Source organism: Amyelois transitella, chromosome 14, assembly GCF_032362555.1.
Source record: "Amyelois transitella isolate CPQ chromosome 14, ilAmyTran1.1, whole genome shotgun sequence".
Lineage (NCBI taxonomy): Eukaryota > Metazoa > Arthropoda > Insecta > Lepidoptera > Pyralidae > Amyelois > Amyelois transitella.
The window spans coordinates 5,958,145-5,980,082 of NC_083517.1; the positions used below are offsets into that span (position 1 = coordinate 5,958,145).

General features: G+C 40.0%; 2 protein-coding genes across 2 annotated transcripts; one reads left to right on the forward strand and one right to left on the reverse strand.

The window, feature by feature from the left end:
- Window positions 1-674: 674 nt before the first annotated feature.
- Window positions 675-10,792, forward strand: LOC106141106 (U4/U6.U5 tri-snRNP-associated protein 1). The gene is made up of 16 exons (XM_060947837.1): window positions 675-951; window positions 2,810-2,939; window positions 3,597-3,751; window positions 4,097-4,229; window positions 4,485-4,590; window positions 5,004-5,138; window positions 5,489-5,602; window positions 5,794-5,997; window positions 6,466-6,594; window positions 6,860-6,947; window positions 7,338-7,462; window positions 7,830-7,991; window positions 8,484-8,660; window positions 9,155-9,252; window positions 9,520-9,748; window positions 10,237-10,792. Exons 1-16 carry the CDS (start codon window positions 813-815, stop codon window positions 10,360-10,362), a joined length of 2,250 nt encoding a protein of 749 aa, XP_060803820.1. The 5' UTR covers window positions 675-812; the 3' UTR covers window positions 10,363-10,792.
- Window positions 10,793-11,167: 375 nt separating this feature from the next.
- Window positions 11,168-21,809, reverse strand: LOC106136672 (WD repeat-containing protein on Y chromosome). The gene is made up of 18 exons (XM_060947817.1): window positions 21,463-21,809; window positions 20,788-20,979; window positions 20,348-20,459; window positions 19,828-19,985; window positions 19,348-19,524; window positions 18,833-19,012; window positions 17,147-17,380; window positions 16,637-16,889; window positions 16,065-16,201; window positions 15,729-15,817; window positions 15,154-15,348; window positions 14,508-14,639; window positions 13,804-13,964; window positions 13,241-13,452; window positions 12,910-13,088; window positions 12,553-12,694; window positions 11,974-12,171; window positions 11,168-11,683 (listed from the first exon to the last, which is right to left on the reverse strand). Exons 1-18 carry the CDS (start codon window positions 21,721-21,723, stop codon window positions 11,534-11,536), a joined length of 3,162 nt encoding a protein of 1,053 aa, XP_060803800.1. The 5' UTR covers window positions 21,724-21,809; the 3' UTR covers window positions 11,168-11,533.
- Between the last annotated feature and the right edge of the window lie 129 nt (window positions 21,810-21,938).

Genomic DNA, 21,938 nt, shown 5'->3' on the forward strand with positions numbered 1-21,938 from the left:
GAAACAGGGATTAAAAGGAGGTTGTCCATCTCAGTTTTACTAAAGTACCTACTTCTTCAGCAGTTCCGATAGCCGAAAACGCTAAAGCACAACCCTAATAATAGATAACCCAAGGGTGTCTCCATCTCCACCGCGGTTCTGGATAGATCCGCTTCAGAGACTTGGCTGTAGTTATAGACGAGGGATGCATCGAAGGACGAATACCGTTACCGACACTTTCCATACCAACTCAATTCAACCAGCGGTTGTGTGGTTGCAGGAGAAGCGGTGTATCATCGGTTTTGCTACAATAACTCTGCGGCAAATAACTCTGGTTTCTATTTCCGGAAGAGTAACGTCTAAAGTGGTAACCCTCAGACTAAGTATCTATTCGTCCGTGTGACAGTCATTGCCCTTTGGCACTTTCTTTCACACTTGGCACCTTATTCGTATAGTTTTGGCCGACCAGCACTACACCGTGCCAATGTTAACTGAAATTGAACTGATTCAATAAATATCCCTATGCTTGGGCAGACAGATGAGGTTTTTCTTATTCTTTGTTGTTTTATAAAGCCTCTAACTAAAATTCATAACGTAGGGCTAAAAAGGATGATAATCTTCACCTAGATTTTTGTAAAAAAAATATTTACTAATGTCATTGTCACGACAAGTAAAAAAAAAACAAATCAACAAAACAAGATGGCGAAATAAACTTGGATCTGAAACGTGAAGATTTTTGTTTTCGCTCAATTTAACAAGAATTATAGTTTTTATCAGTATAACGTATCGTTTCGATAACTCAAACAGTAAACAGCATTACATTTTACTAAAATATGGGGTCAAAGAAACACAAGAAGGAATCTAAAAAGAAGAAGCATCGTAGTCGCTCAAGATCGCCTTTGGAAGGTGAAGAGCGTGAAAGAAAAAAGCATAGGAAACACAAGGACCGCAAAAAGGATCGTTCTCCTGACGGTTAGTATTGGTTTTATCTTTTTTACACCGTGCACTTATCATGGTTCAGATATCCATGTTTTAAAGAATCTTAAGTTACAAAATTATAACGAAACGAGACAGTGTTGATACAAACATGTGATAAACTGAAATCATCATGAGTGCTGGTGATAATTATATTTGACATGATAATGGCAAAGTTTGCTCATTATTTCAGAGTAAGGTGGCATCTGAGTGGACCACATACGCTCAGCACTGAAGTAATAAGGTGGGTATGGTAGAATGCCTCAATAGTAAATGATAGTATATTATATAAATGTACCTACTTTTCAAGTAATCAAATTAAAACCAGTCAGTAAAATGAAATAAATAATGAGGTATCAATTACTTTTATTTCTCATTTTTTGTGTATAGATATTGAAATAAATTTCTTCTTACTGAAAACAATGAAAAATAAGTTTGAAGTGCCGTGTGGTTCCCGGCACTTTCGAATTAAGAATACCCCATAGATTTCCTATGGATATTGTAACACCGACTAGAGAAAAGGCTCATTAGCTTGAGATTCTTCTTGTAGGCAATGGACTTGCAACCGCTGTTACAATTCGATCTCAGTTCCATCATTAGGCCATGTAGCTGAACATGGCCTTTCATTCTTTTCAAGATTGTTAGCTCTGTCTACATTGCAAGGAATAAATACATGATTACAATGTATGAGCAAGTTTTAACTTAAAATAATTACCATGTACAGTCCTTTTTTGTGCCCTAGCCATCTGTTCATACTAACCAAATCCATACCGGGGTCATGTTAATCTGCTATTTACTGGACCTATTAAAAATATCCAAAATTACAAAGATCACCATTGTAAATTTTAGTATTTTATTGTGTATGACATAAAAAACAGTTAATGTTTCTGAATCTGATAATTTTTTTTTTTTTTTATATTGCTGATTCATTTACCTTTCTTTTGTTTTTCCTTTTATAATATTGCAATACATCATCCTCCTTCTGGTTTCCTCCTCTCTAGAGAGTAGCCTAAAGATTGTAATTCCATAAATACTAGTTGTTACCACAAACAGACCATTCAATATACTACATTCATAATTTCAAACTATTTTGATGCCTAACAACTTGCAAATTCTTATACCTATCGTATTTACCAAATTTCATCAAAATCAGACTGCAAATTTAAAAGTTATTGAGTTCAAACATACATACACATCATAAAATGTATTTTTGGTTTTTAGACTTTACATAATTTTCAGAAGATTGACTAGCAGGGAATGAATTTACATAGTATTAAAATTACCTGATAGTTTTGAACATCAATAAACTTTTAAATAGATGATAACATCCTATCCGAAATTTAAGAAAAAAAAAGATATATAATTTCCTGAAATTAGAATTTGAATCTGAAAAAAGCTTTCCTAGTCTACTCTCTAATACCAATGCTCAATTTCAGTTCTGTGGACAGTTTCCACTGTGTACTGTCAGTCAGTAATGAAGGGAAGGGTTTTATATCATAGAAATAGAATGAGTTGAATGTATGTTGTATCATATGGTTCCTGGAACTTTAGAATAGGTCCACTCCATCTATATCTCATGGTTGTTTTAAAAACTAAGGGATAAGCTTATAAACTTGGGATTCTTGGCTAGCAATCTATCACTAATTGAATCTTAAATCCATTATTAAGCCAAACATCTGAATGTCACCTTCCAATCTTTGCACTGTCTCAACCCCCTTAGTAAGAGATAAAAATGTAAATATTATAGCTTAATAAAGGAATCCCAAGTCGCCTTTTACGACATCTATGGGAAAGAGATGGTCAACACATTTTTAAACAATATAAATTTGAACGACATATCTCCCTGTTGTTGCAGTGGAGGAAGTGCCGGTGGACTCGCACTTGTTCTACGAAGATGGCGCTAAACACTCGCGCAGTCGTAGTCCAGCCAGCGAGCGAGATCGCCGCGCTCGCGAACTACGCGTTCGGGATGAACCGGCACACAGGTTAACTTGTTTTAAGTATTTAACATACACAAAATAATGTGGTTAGATGGGACATAGTGTAAAAAATTGACTTAAGCAATCCAGGATTATGGTCAAAAGGCACATCCAGGGTACACACAAGAACTTGCAAATCACAATGTATGGCCCCTATAAAAGCGCGCGCACGCGTCCCGGGTCTTCACCTTTGGACTATCAGCGTTCCCCAAGTAGTTGGTTATCCTCTGGCAGCGTCTAGCTGGATCTCGTGTCTATAGCTAAATCCACGACTCCTTTTAATTTGTAAAAGAAGTCCAAATAAAGAATGCCTTTATTCTATCATTTTTTTTTAATTATCTCTCATTTCTCTTTTCTGCAACGTTTTACTAAAACCAACCACAAATGTTACAGTTATGGAGTCTTGTCCCTAAAAAAGGTTGAGCAACTTTAACACATGTTTTACATTCAGACAACTTATGTCTCCAGCTAAATTACCTTTCTGTATTTCGGTACTATATTATTCCACTGCCACACATGGCTCTTACCAACCTTCTGATAATAAGAGCCGAATCATTGGAGACTGCTCTTGTGTCTGATTTTCTTAAAAGTGTCTCTTTACTTCAATTAAAACTGTAAGAATGAACTAGGTATTTGTATATATAATAAAGTATGAAATTACAGTGAAAAAAGCAAACGCACGCGCGATCGCTCCCCATCGCCCGCTACGAGCGAAAACGCAGGCGGCGCGGCGCAAGAGAGCCTCTCCATAGAGGAGACCAACCGACTGCGAGTCAAACTCGGCCTCAAGCCGCTAGAGGTCGCTGAGAAACCAGCCGGTAAGTTCAACATTATTTTAAGGTAGTGAAACCTAGCCAGCTATTGAGGCACAAACAAAAGGTGAAACACATCACAAAACATGAAAAAATTTCACTCAAGTAATTTTAATTTTAATAATATCCCGCATTGTATTACATCTACAACAGCTACCGATGACCTCATCTTCATACAAACCAAAAAAATGGACAACATGCAAAGATGTGTCGGTACTTTCTATATTGAATTTGCAGCAGTGTACTTTATCTTCTTACTAATTCTTTAGAGAATTTGAATGATTTATGAATTAATCAGAGCAAGCAAATGCTGATATAGGTAAGTAGCTACTGATACCTTTCATATTTCAGACGATGGCAAGTTCAAGGATGATCTTGGCGAGTTCTACCACAAGCCAGCTGCCAATATCTCGGAACAGAAAAAGTCGGAAAAATTACGTGAAAAACTTGAGCAGCGCAAAGAGAAACGTAAAATGGAACAGAAGTGAGTCATTTATAAATCAGTCTCACCCATGTTTATCATGTTTAATAAAGTACTATAATACGCGTCATATTTATTACTGTTTGACCTTGATTTACACCAAATTGCTTAAAAAAATTATTCTGAAATTTTGCCAAAAAAGCGTATGATAATTTCATTCATCCTTTTCACTGATAACAGCGTGATATTCCTAGTTTTTTTTTGTTAATAAATGTTAGTTTTAATGGGAAGGTGGTTAATATATTTTTTCTTTGTCAGATTACAAACTACTCTATTAGCGGACGAGCCAGAAGAGGATGACGCGCTGGCTTGGGTGAAGAAGTCGAGGGAAATCGAGCGGCAGAAGAGAGAGGCTGCTAAGAGAGTGAGTTCATTTTTTATTAGTACAATCAACCGCATATTAAGTTACTCTCCACGGAACTTATAACGCGGTAATAGAGGCGAATTGCAGTGAATTTGGGTAGGTTGGTATGCGTTTACTGTGCATAGATGAGAGTATTATCACAAGATATTAATGTGCTTCCTATCATTATTTAACTACACTTAAAATATGTTAAAAATATAGATATTAAAAAATAGTAAGTTTGGTCATACCCACATTTACACTTAACGTAAACATAATGTTCCTTACGCAATCATTATATCCTCCTGGGGTTTGTCCCTGTTTGCAACATCCACGGGTAAAAGATGGGAAGGTCCTACTCCAAAGAGTCAAAAATATGTTATATTACAGCCTCAATCTTCTATAGTCATATTGATTAATTCATTTTTAACCAGGCGGCGATGTTGGACGAACTGGACGCGGAGTTTGGCGTCTCGGCGTTAGTCGCTGAAGAGGAGAAACAGGATCGCGCGCAAAGTTACGTGTCACAACATCTGCGAGGGCTCCGAGTGGCGCACGATATCAATGCGGTAATTATTGCAATCAAACTAGCTAGTACCCGTGACTCTGACGTAGTCTGTGTGGACAGAACTTTAGAACAAAATATACGCTTATCGGTGTTTGTTTTCGAGGTTTATCTCAACCCTTAAAAATAAGGTTTTGCCGTTTTTGAACAAACATACTTTTTTTAATGGTTTATCTTAATATAACACAAGTACTGAATATTACTGTTGTTGTACTTTACATCTCGCATTACAGCTAAAAGAGGGATATAATACATAAATTAACAAAGAAATCTTCATTTCGTATTCCTCCAAGTTTAATAATAAATTGAACAAAACCTTGTTATGTGATAACAATAGATATTTTTAAATTCCAGCTGGGTGACGAACGTGAAGTGGTCCTGACTTTGGCAGATAAAGACGTGCTTGCTGAAGACAGCGAAGACGTGTTAGTAAACGTCAATATTGTGGACGACGAAAAGTACAAAAAGGTTAGTCAAAAAACAGATATATTGACGAAAAATTTGTGAATTTGAATAGAATATTAGTAAAATGTCTTAATAAATATTGGAGTTTCCAAATAAAGTACAAGATTAAACAATGTATTAGCTCAAATCTAAAAAGTCAATCATAAAATAAAAAAATCATATTCGACATTTCAACTCTTATTTCCTTTGACCAGAACATAGAAGACCGCAAGAAGGCCAAAGCTGGTTACCAAGCGTACGATGATGAAGCGGACCTCGAGGCCGCTGCCCTGGGCTACTCGCGGCCCGTGCTGGCCAAGTATGACGAAGAAATCCAGCCCGGAGACGCCAGCAAGAAGAAAGGCTTCCGTATTGGAGACGAAGACGCGCTTGAGGCTGAGCGTTTCAAGGAAATGCTGGTGAGATGCTCATTGAAATAGCAGTTTTGTCATAGATTGGTTTTGGTCACCACGAAGAAGGGATTAGTTTACGATTCGAAAGAAGGAGTGTTTTGATGTGTGATACTCATTTCCATCAAATTTTCTTCTAGGATTATGAGTGAAATTTCGTCTTAATGTTCTCAGTAGCATTAATGATTTATCACTTATTGAATAGACCAGGTAACCATGATTGATAGAGCCAGATTCAATGTATGAGTTGTGTGAGGCTGCTGTTGCGATCTGTATGAAAATATTTTTAAATAGCTTCAAATAGAAAAGTGGAGTGTTGTAAGTTTATCGTGTATGTCAGTCTGTGTTTCTATCTGTGGCATCATATCACAAAACAAACGGATGAAGCAATTTCAATTAAGTTTTTTTACTACGCTTTTTTTAGTCTTAATAAACCTGTTTAATGTTGATATTAAGAAAAGAAACGTATGTTGTTAGCGCCGCGAGCGAATGCAGGGCGGCATAGAGAAAAGGCTGGAGTCTCTACAAATGCCCGAGCTGAGACTGGCTTCAGACTACATGAACGAGGCAGAAATTCAAGCCAAGTTCAAGAAACCCAAGAGAAAGGTGAGTAGCTTTTGGTTATACATATTTTAATTAATTACAACGTTTCAATTGAGTTGCTAGCTTGCTGCCCAACTAGCGAATACTACTCTATAGGAATAAATGACGCTAATTTTGCTTTGTGAAATTATCTGATTTCGAAACTTATATTTTATTCCTACTGCGGGTGATACTATAATATGTATACTTATTTGCTGTCAGGTCAAAGATCAAAAATAATTGTGATTTTGTTGTGAGATCAATTGGTAAACGTTTTTAATCGTCGCAGGGCAAGTTACGGAAGAAAGCCAAAGAGGAACCTATAGATGTCGACGACTATGACGCGGGCATGGCGCCTCTTGAAACCGACGACACAGGTAATAACTTTGATTTGGTTATACATACATCAACATAATATATCAAAGATGGCGTAAAATGAGCCAGATGCTTTTTGCAATTAATTTGGTGAAATGGATGTGCAAAATGGTTGCTGCACATGATCTTCTTCCTGGCGTTAATCCCGATTACATCTTCACCTGGCTGACAAGGAGCCCGGGGTCAATAATAACCATGATCCCAGATTGTACCCAATGATGATCATCGATAATTGGTAAAACAATTTCCCAAATAGCTATGATATATAAAAATGAATGCTGTTATTAAACGCGCATGTAACATACCTTTATTTTATGTCAGACGTTTCGAATTATTTTACAATGATCCATGGTCACAGAGCGAGTACAATCAGTTTAATGCGGTTGTTTCAGAGGTGAAGCCCGAGCAGCTGGGGCTACCGGTGGACGAGCACGAGACCGAGCCCGACACCGAGCTGCAGGCGGCGCTGGCGCGCGCGCGCCGGCTGCGGCAGGAGGCTGCCACGGCACAGCCCAGGGTAAGCCCGAAAATTATGTTATCAGATAAGTCGAAAAGTTGTTAAAATATTGATAGTTTTATTGTGAGATAAAAAAAATCTTTTTTGAACATAAATTGAAAGAAAATCTTATTTCTTTATTAATGTTATATGTACTATTGAGCTTTGCACACGAAGAAGCCTTTAAAAAAGTAATTTTATACAAAAAACATTGATTTAAGATAAAATGAAAATTTCCCATCTAAGATTAAATTTAATTAGGTATTCATGTAAGATTAATTTTACATGAATACCTAAGTATGAAACCCAGGATCTAGTGAATTATACTACTACGTCAGGCTATCAAATCCGATTGAATATATTTACTCAATCATATATATTTGCGCAGGTGGAAGAAATCTTAGAGCGTGTAAAGGAAGAGCCGACGTTTCCCGAGCAGGAACCAGAGTCGTCCATGGTACTCGACGCTACGGCAGAATTCTGTCGAACACTGGGTGATATCCCCACGTACGGACTCGCTGGGAACCGAGACCACGCCGAGCAGATCATGGTAAGAGTAACATGTACTTTCTTTAGTATTATGTTCGCACCAAAAACGTTCTTCGTTTTGTGGTGCAACACTCAATAGCAAATGGTCGTCCACATTGTTGGTTGAAATTTGTTGGATGCTGGACAATATCCTCATGAAATCGCTTGGAACCGAGATCACGTTAAGCAAATCATGACGAGTGGATCATCAAGAGTAATTTGAGACTTTCTTTCAGTGTAGTGTGAAAGTAGTGATCGTTTTGATATGATCCATACCAAGAAGTAGTAAGTTTTTTAAAAAAAAACAAGTAAAACAACCAATACGTTAAGCCAGGACAAATTCTTGGTTGAAATCTGTCATGCGACACCCTATTAAATAGATTGGATGCAGCGTCACGTCGAGTAGAAGATAAAAATTTAAAAAAAAATCGGCGATATTATTCGTTGACGCAACTGGGACAAACGCTACAAATGTGATATGTCAGAGGTTTTCAACGTTCGTGCTCGTTTCCAGGACTTCGAGCGCGCGGAGGCCGAGCCCGAGCCCGAGGCGGAGGCGGGCGGGCGCGCGGGCGCGTGGAGCCGCGTGCAGCCGGCCGCGGAGCGCGCGCCGCCGCCCGCCGCGCCGCTGGGCGCCGAGCCCGCGCTGGGCGCCGGGGTGGCCGGCGCGCTGCGGCTGGCGCTCAGCAAGGTCGGTGCCCAACACAACCCTAGTATCTACTCCCGAGGAATAGTGCCGATGACAACATATTTTATGGCTATTGATATTCGTCATTTTCGCGCTGATTACAAAAATAATGGAAAAACCACAGGCCTTTTTTCACTTCATCTACATTCATAAGTTTAAATGCAAACTCGTCGGCCTTTATTTCGGTTCGGAAAACCCTTTACTGTAAGGATACTGTTTCACAATTCGTAAAAAATGTGAAAGATAAATGAAATATAAAATAAAAATATTTTTAATAATTATAAACCCAGGTCGCTCCGGGAACCGCTTCAAATGAAGACTATAACTTTTAATTTATAAATAGATATAAATATTTCGTGTTAGTTTTAGTTTGCCTGTGGGCAAACCACGGACAAACTACTTAGCAACTGCTTGCCGAAGTACTTCGCACGCATTGCTAGGCTAAGCAAGTTTACTTGCTCTATGTAGACTTGGCTTTACAAATTTTACAATTTCAGGGCTACCTCGAACGTAGCGGACAGATGCCAGCACCGCGGCCCGCCAACCACCATCTGTTAGCCGCAAGACATTACTCTATTGAAGACAAGACGGCCGGGTTAGTATTAGTACTTTACGACAGTTTAATTTTCAAAGAAAATAATGCCTGAAGTCAAGTTGATTGTCAATCTCATCAGAATAATACCAGATTGCATTCTTGACTGTTGAATTTAGTTCTATAAATGTATTTCATGGAATCTTTGTAGCCCATTATACGAGTTCTCGGTTCTCATCTCAGTTCTCATACTCTCCTTATAAAGTACCCCATTGGGACAATTGCCAAAGAATGCGAACTTTATTCATTATATAACAATGATTTCTACAGTGAGGACGACAAATACGGTCGTCGTGAACGCGGTGGCTACTCGGGCCCCCTTCAAGACTTCCGCGAGAAACCCGGCTTCAGGCCCAACATCAAGTTGGAGTATGTGGACGACGACGGCAGGCCGCTCTGTCCCAAGGAGGCATTCCGCTACCTTTCCCACAAGTTCCATGGTAAAGGACCTGGCAAGAATAAACAAGAGAAACGCATCAAGAAGGTCGTGCAAGAAGGGGTAAGCATTTTAATGTCTTAATCGTGTGAACATGCTGCACCCGGCAATACAAACAAGAATAGGACCACTCCATCTCGTTCCCAGGGATGTCGTTTAAGGTGACTAAGGGATAGGCTAATAGGCTTGGGATTCTTTTAGGCGATGGACTAGCAACCTGTAAAAAACTAAACGTGGCTTATCAGTCCCACAAGTGTCCCCCACAAGGGATATAGACGTGATCATATCATTGTATGAACACTTCTATTCTGGCGTCTTCATGCCTAACATCAAGTAGGAAACTGATCAAGAAGGTCGTGCAGAAGTGGGTTAGCAGAGTTCATTTCTTACGCCCCTGTGTGATTTTGTATGGCCAAAAAAAGTAAAAATCTCATTTTAAAGCCCAATCGTCGGCGTGGAGGTTTGTTTCACAAAAAGCAAAACAAAAATAGTTTTATATATCAAAATTTCTATAATTTGCAATAATAATAGAGATTTTTTTTATTTTTCAGCTGATGAAAAAGATGAGCTCCACAGATACTCCATTGGGTACACTGCAAATGTTGCAAGAAAAACAACGCGAGACAAAATCAGCTTACGTCGTGTTGAGCGGTACTAAGCGCGAAAACAACAACTGAACACCACAACAAGTTAACCCTTTCCCGCGGTAGTAACAACTGATGCCTTTGACAAGAACAATTGAAAAGCGCTAAATCATTGATGGGCATGACAGCAGCAATTTTTGCACGCAACAGTAAAACAATGCATACAAGAAATGATGCACAAATTAGCGTTGCGCGTAGAAACTCATTGAACGCACGACTAACATGTTAGACGTAGCAACAACTAATGCATATTTCGAAACTCGCTATCAACAAAGTTTAAGCGGCTATTGTCTTCTATTGTTTTTAAAACTGTTCAGGTTTTGACCTCCTTATCATACTTTTTCATTTATCATGTTTTTAACAAACATAAAGTCATAATATACTTCACTGATGAATTAATTTAGTGTTTTATGTATATTCTGTTAGTGTCAGATTGCTCTGTAGTTTGCAAATAAAAATGATAATCACATAAAAACGGTTTCCTTTATCAAATACTAGCTGACCCGGCAAACGCTGTTTTGCCAATTATTTTTATATATTATTACGGAACCCTATTTTTTTCCAAAATAAAACATAGTCTATGTTACTCGTGGATAATGTAGCTTTCAAATGGTGAAAGAATTTTTAAAATCGGTCCAGTAGTTTTTGAGCCTATTCATTACAACCAAACAAACAAAGTTTTCCTCTTTATAATATTAGTGTAGATAAGTTTGAAAAATACATAATACGTCTAATATCCTCTTAAAAACGTAAGGGCAAGCTGGATGGCCTAATCATAGAAAAAACGCGAGATACTCCCATTTGAAATATAGTACAACTATGGTGAAGTTTAATTTATTTCTCAATAAATAACGCTCATAAATAAAATTATCTACATAATTCATAGGTAAAGTGAAGTGATAAATTAAAAAAGAAGTTAAAAAGATATAAGCGTTTGAAAATTGATGTCCATTTGCTATACATTGTTGGCCTTAGAAAGTGCAATACATTTGGACTTATTCCGCGTTCAAACACTTAATAGGCAAATCACCCTCAAAAAGTAAGGCCCAACAATGGGTGGACGTAAACGCTTGCTACTAGACCGATATGAAAGGTGTGATTGCTACTATACAGTATTGGATGAATTCGGGCTAAAAAAAGGCGGTTTTTACGAAGACAATGTCCATCAGTAGGCTGAAAATGCGTTTTCAGTTGCATTGCTTCATTACGGGGTGGTGTTGTGTTTAGAACCGCTTTCGAAATGCGTCTTCTTTCCGCGACTCTTGCGCAGGCGCGTGTCCCGCACGAGCTCGGGCGTGGGCGGGCGCTTCACCGGCTGCGTCGACGCCATGCGCAGGTGCGCATACAGGGGGATCTAAACAAAAGTTAACTTATTACTGCCGCTCGCCAAAACGCTAGTGCCAATATTATTTTATGTTCGGGGAAATACCTCGTGGAGACCCTTTTTATGCCATGAATGTTGACATGTTTTCTTGATTTAACCGGCGAGTTAGAGAAAGTGGAAAAGACAAGAATTGATTTTTCAACTTGTTTGTTTGTTTGTTTGTTGAATTGTCTGATCAACGTTCTTGAATCAACCCTGATGTCTTGAAAAACCTTGGTTTTTTGATAATTTTCCCATTCTATTCTCTGGAGGAAACTTACGGTCTGCAACGAGTCATCCAGTTTGATATCGTCTTGTCGCTCCGGCCTCTGCGGCAGCTGGAAGTAGCGGCCCAGCAGTGGCTCAGGCGCGGGCTCTCCAAACGTCTTGTGCTTTAGTTCCGCCTCCGTGATGTCCCGCAATTTGTCCACCTCCACCTGGCCCGGGACGTAGCGGGACACGTAACCGGAGCGCCACACCTATGGAGGACATACGAGCATCACCAAAATTAGTGAGACATTGATTAGTCTATCAATTATCATGGTCAGTTGTACTGACATAACACCTAGCGATTTGAAAATCACGGCCTCATTGGCCTAGAATTTTACGGGTTATAAATCAAAGGTATACTTATAAATTTTGAAACGACACTGATAATGTGATAATACTCAAATTGCTGACCCCGCGCCCGAAGTATAGTGGCGAAAGATTAACTAGGAACACGCAGAAATGAGAGAGATACTAATAATACTCAAATATCAACATAATAGGTTGGAGATAGGCATGGTTAGTTGTGCACTTCATATTTAGTTTTAGTCGTGTAATGTACTTAGTTTTAAAAGTTGTGTAGAAAAATTTACCTTGAACGTAGTAAAACTAGCCACTTTTTTCACGTCGGGTGGGAAGCGCGTGACCTCCAAACTCCATGGTACGAAGCTGCCCAAGGTCTGCAGGTATTCGCCTGACAATTTCCACACTCGCACACTATAGTCCGAACTGCCACTGCAGAATAGTTATTAACTCTTAATTCAAAAAGGGTAACGAAGGACAACCTAAGCGAGCTTTTTTACTAACGATTTTGTACTAACTGAATGGCAATTAAGTCAAAACAACGGTGTGACTTCCGCCTAAATTCAGTGATCATGTTAAGAAGATCCTACTCCAGCTTTGATAATGATTTTTCTACTAACTGAAAATGCTACTATTACTTTACATACCTGAGCAGCAACTTCATACTATCGATGTAGGCGATGGTGGTTACACAACGTAAATGTCCGCGGTAGCTGTTCAATAGCAGCGGAAGCTGGCCACGAGCGCTGCGCTTCGCGCGGCCTTCGATGCGGTCCCGCCAGAGAAACGGGAACATAAAGCGGAGACGCGGCATATTAATGTGCTCCTATACATATTTTATATTTCAGTACTATAAAATGGCATACAGTTATGTATACTCATTATCACGCCACTTGCCGGAGGGAGAAAGAAATTTATTTTGCTTTCAACGCTCGATACAAATGAAAATTGCCACATACCTAACACAATAAAAGTTACCTTTTTCTGTACAAGATAATTAGTCATGAGCCAAGTCTTGATGTATCCCATGGTGGTGCCTCCAAAGAGGAACTCGTTGTCCTGGTCAGTGGCCAGCGACGACACATAGTCCCCGGCGGTGTGCACCCCCTGGAAGGAGCCCTGGTAGCCGCCCGCCGGGTGCTCCGACCAGCCCTGCACCTGCCCGTTCTCCAGCGACACCATGAGAGATGCTGCATTTGTTCAAGAATACTAATGTTAGCAACATTAAGCCTGGCAACACCGATTATCGCCCCTTCTTTGCAGAAAGAGGCGATCTATCATTGAGTAAAGTCCACCTTCCATTCTCCGTTTCAAATCCCATACTAATACTTATTATAAATGCGAAAGTGTGTTTGTCTGTTCCGCTTTCACAGCTAAACCGCTGGACCGATTTTAAATGAAATTCGTCCCACTCTAGTATTTAAGGGGCGCAAGAAGCAACTAATACCTACGGGAGCGGAGTCGCGGGCAACAGAGCTAGTAGACTGATATAATGAAGACGAAGTGCGTCATCACTTGAAATTTAGAAAGAGTTAACCAACCGTCTTTCATAGCGCAGGGCCTCGTCTCCAAGAAGATCATAGCGTGCACGGCGAGTTGCCTCATCTTCTGCGCAAGTTGCGGTAGAGAGATGGTCGACACTCGTCGCGCACGCGCCTTTCTCATTGCACTTGATGAGTCCAAAGTCTCTCGCTGCACACAGCTGACAATTTCAATATTTATTAAAATAGATTCTGAAACTATTCTGACAGTCGTTTGGCCTACGAAGTATTATATTAAAGTAGGTAACTTACTAGCTGATGCTTAAATAGCGTTGCTGGACGACCTCAGTTATGGTATAATATAATATACGGGACAAATTACACTGATTGAGTTAGCCTCGAAGTAAGTTCGAAACTTGTGTTACGAGATACTAACTCAACGATACTATATTTTATAATAAATACTTATATAGATAAACATCCAAGACCCAGGACAATCAGAAAAAGTTCTTTTCTCATCATGCCTTGACCGGGATTCGAACCCGGGACCTCCGGTGTCACAGACAAGCGTACTACCGCTGAGCCACAGAGGCCGTCAAATTATATCATTTCTATATTTCCTTTAGTTAGAGCCTAACTAAAGGAGGGAGCCTTTGTATAAAACCTTTACAGGATCGTGGTCGTACGTGCGCCTCGAGCTTCACAGAGAGCGAGTGATGCTCTTCCGGAACCTTCCACCAAAGTCTGAGTGAACATCGACTGACCTCGGCCTGCGGATGCTGGAGGCGCGCCGCATGCTGCTGCCGAGGCCGGAGGCGCCGCTGGTGGACGCGCGGGATTCTCTCTTGTTGTAGCTCATCTTGATTCGCAACATCGGGTCCGTGCACGAAAACCGCCTGCAAATTTACCACCCATTATCATTCGAAACTTTTGGTTTTGGATAAAATAGTTTTTATATAGTTAAGATGAAGTAGTTTATAGTTAGTATTAGTTACATACTTACATACTCGTATAAACTGATTTCTTTGAAGGTCTATGATGGAAATTAATCTGGACTTATCTACAATTATCAAAGGCATTACAAACAGGTATGTAGGCAGTAGGCACGATGCGCCAGCGTACAACAGAATCTATGCCGGGCTTAGGAAGCTGAAATTTGGCATACATTACCTTGGGAAGTGTAGTGCTAGAAGAGTTTGAAAAGAGGGTTTTCCGTAATTTCCAAGGGAACACGATATAAATGAGCAAAAGCTGATTTCGAGCCTTGTAAGACCTTTGTAAGAGATAGATACAAAGAGAGAAAGCTTAAATGCTGCATTTGTCCAAGAATACTAATGTTAGCAACACTAAGTATAGCCTGGCAACATGTTCAGAACTTGTCTCAAATGAATTTTAAATAAAATAACGTGCCTGAAAGGCTGTCCAGTTTCAAGTTTCCACAGAATCAGCTCGGAGTTGTAGGACGACGTAGCGAGCGTGTATGGCGAATGAGCCGCGGCCGCCAGGACGTCGTCCGTGTGCCGCGTTTCCCAACTCTTGCCGGTGCTGGTGGTTCCTGTGTCTTCGAACTCTATTACGTGCCGGTTCCAACCCACTGCCATTATTCTAGAACATCCCATTAAGGGTATCTAATCTTGAAAGTGTAACTTCTGACATCTAGGCCTAAAAATTTACGTACACGAATTTTTGAGCGCTACAATGAGCTTGCTATCGTGACGCTTCAGGGACCTGGTAAAATTCTGCACTAATGCCTACCAAGGGCCTCGATCATAGAGTTAAATATTTCCGTTGCCTGATTAATGCCCATTTAAAGGTCACGTTGGAAGCTAGGAGGCGCTGCCGCCACGCTTCGCCTTGGAAGCGGCCATTACACCTATTGTCAAATAAGAAAAGCACATAGACTCAGCAATAAGTTTAAGTAGATTTAAGCCCAACAAAAATGCCTATTATATTGATCTAGATATACCTTGAATGCAACATCATACCTTCCTTCAACCCAAAAACAATTAGTTACTTCGCACATATGTTCGATTTCCAAATTTCTAAGAGCAACGCCAGTGTTGAAATTCCACACCTGAATAACAGAACATTGTTAGATAAAAATATAGTTATAATCAAGATCATGCCAGAAAATGTTCGGGATTTTTTTAATTCCGTCATCGAATCTGAAGATTATTTTCTCGAAACTTGCGTATTCATGTAGATACCTAAACTGACAAGTTGACGGAGTATGAAGGCCGCCGCCTTGAGGAAATTACCTCGACTTCCCACTTGAACGCCTGAGTATTTATGACGACGAAGGAGAGACTTAGGAATCAAACCTTGAGCGTGCCGTTCCGTGCCCCGGTCAGCAATAGTTGATACCCGGGGTCGAAGCAGGCGGCCGTGATCTCCACGGGCTGCCGCTCGCCGTGCAGCAACCTGCTGTGGGCTTCCCGCACCATAGCGTTGCGCTTCCCTGCACCATTCCAGTTTTGAGGACTCTTATATTAGTTAATATTAGTGGAATATGAATACAGAATCTCAATGGTCAAGTAGTTGTAAAATCACAGAATCAAAAGGGTAATCAAGCCGTTTCAAGAGAAACAGAGAAATATTGTAAAGAAAATTCCATTATGGCAACTCTGTGTAACGATGATCCAAGCTGGGTTGGTTCCCATGCACAACAGAAACACGGAGGGGAAAGACGAGTCGGTCCTACCTGTGATGTGATTTATTCTGTTTTAATCGCGCGACAAACTATCGCTACGAAAAAAATAACACAAGAAGTTAAGGATTGAGGAATAAATACATGAATAGATACTACTCTAGCCGTAAGAAATTAAAAAAAATATTGCCACATCATCAAGGGTTTATGTTAGTTATAACAATTAAAAAACACATAGGTACTTACCCGTCACAGGATCCCAGTTGATAATAATGCTGTCCATGCCACATGTGATGACGACTTTAAACAGCGGGTTGTACAGGATCTTGGCGACAGCCCGGGAATGCGTGAACCCGTCCGTGTGTTCGGGATTGAGCTGCTCGTCCAGAACTAGGATAGCTATCTTGATGGCCGCCAGGATGAACTCGCGGGTCACCTTGTTGTACACCGAGGAGATCGGCGTGTGCTCGCCCACTTGAGGCGGGACGTCGATGTAAGTCTGTCAAAATTTCATTGCTGAGTTGGATTTCAAGAGTTATCAAAAATATATATCTTAAGATGCGAAGGGGTATATCTTTGGAAGACATGATTATATGTTTATTCTACTTAGTACTTCTCAACGTATCCAAGATCAAAGAGCAGATCCCGTTTAAATTATGTCAATCGAAATTATATGACTGTGTGGTTCGACTTATATTCTGGGTGTTGTTAGACTGATAGCTACTTCCTTAACCTGAAAAAAATCCCGATAATAACCTGTATGCACACTTGTCCCTGAACGTCCCAAACTTTAATGACGCGATCCCTCGAAAGCGAGTATATAGTCTGTCCGTGATTTTGAAGAACCAGGGCTAGAACCGCAGCCCTATGCCCCGAGAAAGTGGCAGCGGCTCTCGCAGTCACGAAGGGATTCCACACGCGAACTATGCAATCGGGCCCGCCCGTCACTAGCACGTGCGCTTCCTCGTCGAACGCGAAGCATTGAATGCCCTGGCAGTTGACAAAGAAAAATAAAGCCAATGCTTTCGAAATTCAACTCACAAAAATGTGTTTCTGAAAAAACCAACGTTTTCAACTATTAGGCTTAGAACTTAGATCGATTACAAGGCCAGTCACCGGCACAATGTTCTGACCAAGTGATATGAGATAAATAGTGCCTATTAAGATAGATATATAGTATGAGGGATCTCGGAGGGGAGGTTTTCTCCTAAAATATGTTAATGAGTTCCAGCCACCATGATGTTCAACAATATGATTCTTCGTTAATGTCAGAAGCAGTGTAATTATTTAAAAACATCTGAAGTCGGGCAGCATTAACGTCAAGTATACCAGCAACATTTTAAGTTTCGCAGATAAATTTTTGTACTTGGTTAAAAATATCTTGTTGCAAGTTTTAATAAAAAAAATCATTCTTTTTGAAAGGCTATTGCTACAAAAAAAAATCATTTTCCCCTATTTATATGCAATATATTATATTATTTTAAAAATGATTAATTATTATTTTAATTATAAATTTCATCGTATTTGAATAGATATGCAAAAATATGAAATTGAAGACAGTAAGTACTTTTCAAATATTAGAATTTTACTCTGACGCGCATGCGCATTGTGCTATCGCGCTCATACTCGAGGCTGAGTAATTCTTGTGTCTAAGGGGTGTTTGGTCATTACAAACTGTCTGACTGATTTAATACAACTTTGTATTATATATAAAAATCAGTCATATAAATTTAAGTTAAGTAACTGTGATTTTTAGTAACCTTTCTCGCCTGGTACCTGCGCAGGTGTCACCGGGCAAGTCTCACAAACATGCAGGTATTAAAAGTGCATGAAAGACTACTGAGAATCGAAAGATCCATTCTTTAGAAAATAAGTTGTGTCTTACGGCTCTGGGATCTTACTCTAATAGTAAGTAATATAGAACTGCTTAAACCTATTAAACTGTTGCTGTCACGTTTATCTTTATAATGAAAAGCGAAACAGCTGCCAAAATACTGGAGCTAGTCTTCTATGGTGCATCACAGTGTCAGTGACTGACCATAAAAGCTAAAGCTTAATTTAGTGAACCCCGATAAGCTAAATAAAAGAGAGTTATGATTTTGGCTAATTTATGTAGCCATTGAATGATGTTACACAACAGAGCTTTCCATTAATAATATTATTAATTCATATAATCACGTCTATATCCCTTGCGGGGTAGACAGACCTAGCAGTCCTAAAAGACTGACAGGTCACGATCAGCTTTTTCGCTTAATGACAGAATTGAGATTCAAATAGTAGCAGGTTGCTAGCCTATCGCCTTTAAGAAGAATCCCAAGTTTATAAGCCTATCCCTTAGTCGCCTTTTACAACATCCGTGGGAAAGAGATAGGGCGGTATTATTTTTTTTTTATATTGGTGCCGGGAACCACACGGTACATAAAAATATGTCAAATATAATACCTTATCGACATGAAACATGTTATGAGTCCTAGAGCCAGCAAGGTCACATATAAGTAGCGAGTCGTAGCAGGTTGCGCAGGAGACCACGCAATGTAGCGAAGAGTAGAATCCGACCTGACGGACCCACTCAGAGTGTATGCGCGGGAGTTCCACCAGACGTAACTCGGGCAGCAACCGCGGCTAAAATGGAATCGATAATTATTATATATTATGAGGAAGACCAACAGCTATTATAGTTATAATAGTTACAATATATAATAGAAAAAACATACATACATAAATATAGTCACGTCTATATCCACCGCGGGGCACACAGAGCCAACAGTCATAAAAAAACTGAAGGTCCACGTTCATACAGCTGTATGGGTTTAGGATGGACTTAACCTCTTCCCAAATTTATAACTAGGTACCCCTACGCCGTATTTTACAGCATCCACGAAAAAAATGCAGTAGTTCTATAACAAAGTGCCGGCAACCACAATGTAATTATTAAAGACACCAATTAGTTATGTCACCTTTCTCTGCAGATCAATATGACGTAGTTGTATCAACGCCCGCCCCGCCTCGTTGCGGAATGGCCCGCGGTCCACCGGCGAGAACAATAACACCCGTAGATTGCCGCCCACGTCTCCGCACACTAAGATGCAGTTCTCCTTTATATCTTGTTGGAAGTAGTAGTACATCGTACAGATCTGTGCGATGAAGAGAGATTTAGTATTTTTTTTATGGACCATCCGTTGAAAAGCAGAATAGAGAGAATCTAACAAATGTATTACCTACTAAGCAGAAAAAGTAGAGATTTCGAGTATCTCTTTATTCTGTGGGTTGGGTAGCTGTCGCGATTTAACTTTCGACGCCGCTGCTCGATACAAGGAGTTTGGCACTCCGGCCGAATCTGACGAGCAGGTTGATTACTTTTTCATATGCTTCTTTTTCCAAAACTATTCCTCGTATAGTTGTTGCAAATGTATACCTATATCCCGGTGTTTACTCGCCATATACTCCCAACTGTAGATGACGATCTTCAGAGTGAAAGTCTTGGCTGTGCAGTCGTAGAAGCGGAGGTCGCGCTCCGTGGAGCTGGTCACTATGATGTTCACGTCGGGCATGCACACCATGTCTGTCACCCACGTGGTGCGCACCTTCAGGTGAGCTGTGGATGTGTGTTATTGTTGGCAAAGACCAGAGTTACAATAAGTATAATTTTAATTCCTAATTAACTTTATAGTGATAACATAATAAAAACTGATTGTGCCGGTGGATTTGTATAATAGGTACACGGCGGATATCGTAAGACGACTAAGGGAATAAGCATCAAGTTGTGCAACAAATCCAAGCTCAATTAAATTTTCATACATCATACCCCAAGAGGAACCGAAGGAAACGAAGAAAAGACTAACTATTTCATAAACCAATACATATAAGACTTATATTGCATTCCGAATAAGTAAATTGTTGCACGACTAATTTTAAAGGAACTTGCGCAAGAAACTTTAGAGAAACGTGAACGCTCACGACTTGATGAGAAGGCAGTTCTCAGCAGCGTCATGTCCAGAGACCACCAGTTGATCATCCCGTCGCGGCTCGCCGTCATGTAGGAGCCCTGCATTGGGTCCGTGCTGCGATCCTGTAAAACATTTCAGATTTATAAAAATTAATCATCCAAAATTTTTAATGGCGTAGGTATCCAATGCACCACTAGAAAATAATATTTTTTTTGGTCTTTACTCGTAAACGTTATAAAATGGGCCCTTTGTCGCGGATAATATCTAGACATTATTTACACCCCTAAGTTACACCCTGAGTAGGTATAGTATATAACTAGCCTATTTATTTTAGTACTGAAATAAAATGGATGAAGTAAAAGAAATAGGGACCGTGGCAAGTGTAAAAATAATAGTCTCTGCCTACCCCTTTCGTATGAAAAAAAATGTTAATGTATGATAATATGATACCTTGTGCACATCCGGACAGAAGCAAATTCTAGATATGGGGTGTCTATGTTGCGAGCGCATGACTGTGGGCAGGCCCAGGATGGGCGGCTGCAGCGACTCCCGCTGGTTCTCCGCGTCGTTGCCGAAGTAGCCCAGTAGTAGGTGCGATACCAGCTCGTCCCAATCGATTTCGCCATTACGGTTAGTATTTATCTTGTGCAAAAATAACTTTGTTAACAACTGAACGAAACAGCATATTAAGGTAGATACTTATAAAATGGCGCCATTTGGTCTTAGAGGAAATACCAAAACTATGAACCAAGCTGGGTTAATACAGAGCACAGACAAACGAAGCTCAGATTTTGGACTGTTTTAGACTGAGTCTGACACACAGACATTGCTACCGGAACAAACGCCTAGTGTGTTGATGAAGCCGCCCAATGTCCGACTAAATTTCGTACGGCAAACACTCCTCGTTCTTTTTCTTCCTCCTGGCTGTAGTCCTGGTAACATTGTCACCACTCTGAAGAGCCCGGGATACGCCTCACCATGGATCTTGGATTGGGTGAGTCAGGTTTTTACACGAAACGACTTCTATCTGATCTTCGCAACCTGGTAAAGATCCTCGTTGTTCAGAAATAAAAATCTACATCTTCCACCCTACGTCGACCGTCTTCCATTCTTAAATCAAAGTACCTTCAAAAATAGGATTTTGAATTGCTCATCATCGTACTCCACATTGAGTAAATTGCGAAGCATATCCCTAAATTCATTGGGGAGTAATTTATTCCTGTAAGCGGCTTGGAAAACTTCTTGGATGTTGAGCATGTCTGCCATGGTGCACCGGTCATGCAATGGGGCATTCCGCCACCGGGCACGCCCAGCCGGTGTACTCATCTCAGACTTAGAAGAAATACTCAGCAACGACCGTGCGTCGCTATCAGGTAAATTCGTCATTATTGCTACAAATTAAGAACTATGTATAACGTAGAAATAATATTTAAATAAGCTAGCAAAGTGAAATATTGGAATAGAATATATGATCAACTTAATTCAATGTGAGATGACAATATGACAATATTTGAAAAAAATCAACAACAACAAAAAATAGGCTTCAATTCAAATCTCATACGGAATAATAAACATTTCATTTCTTTTAAGTAGGTATAATA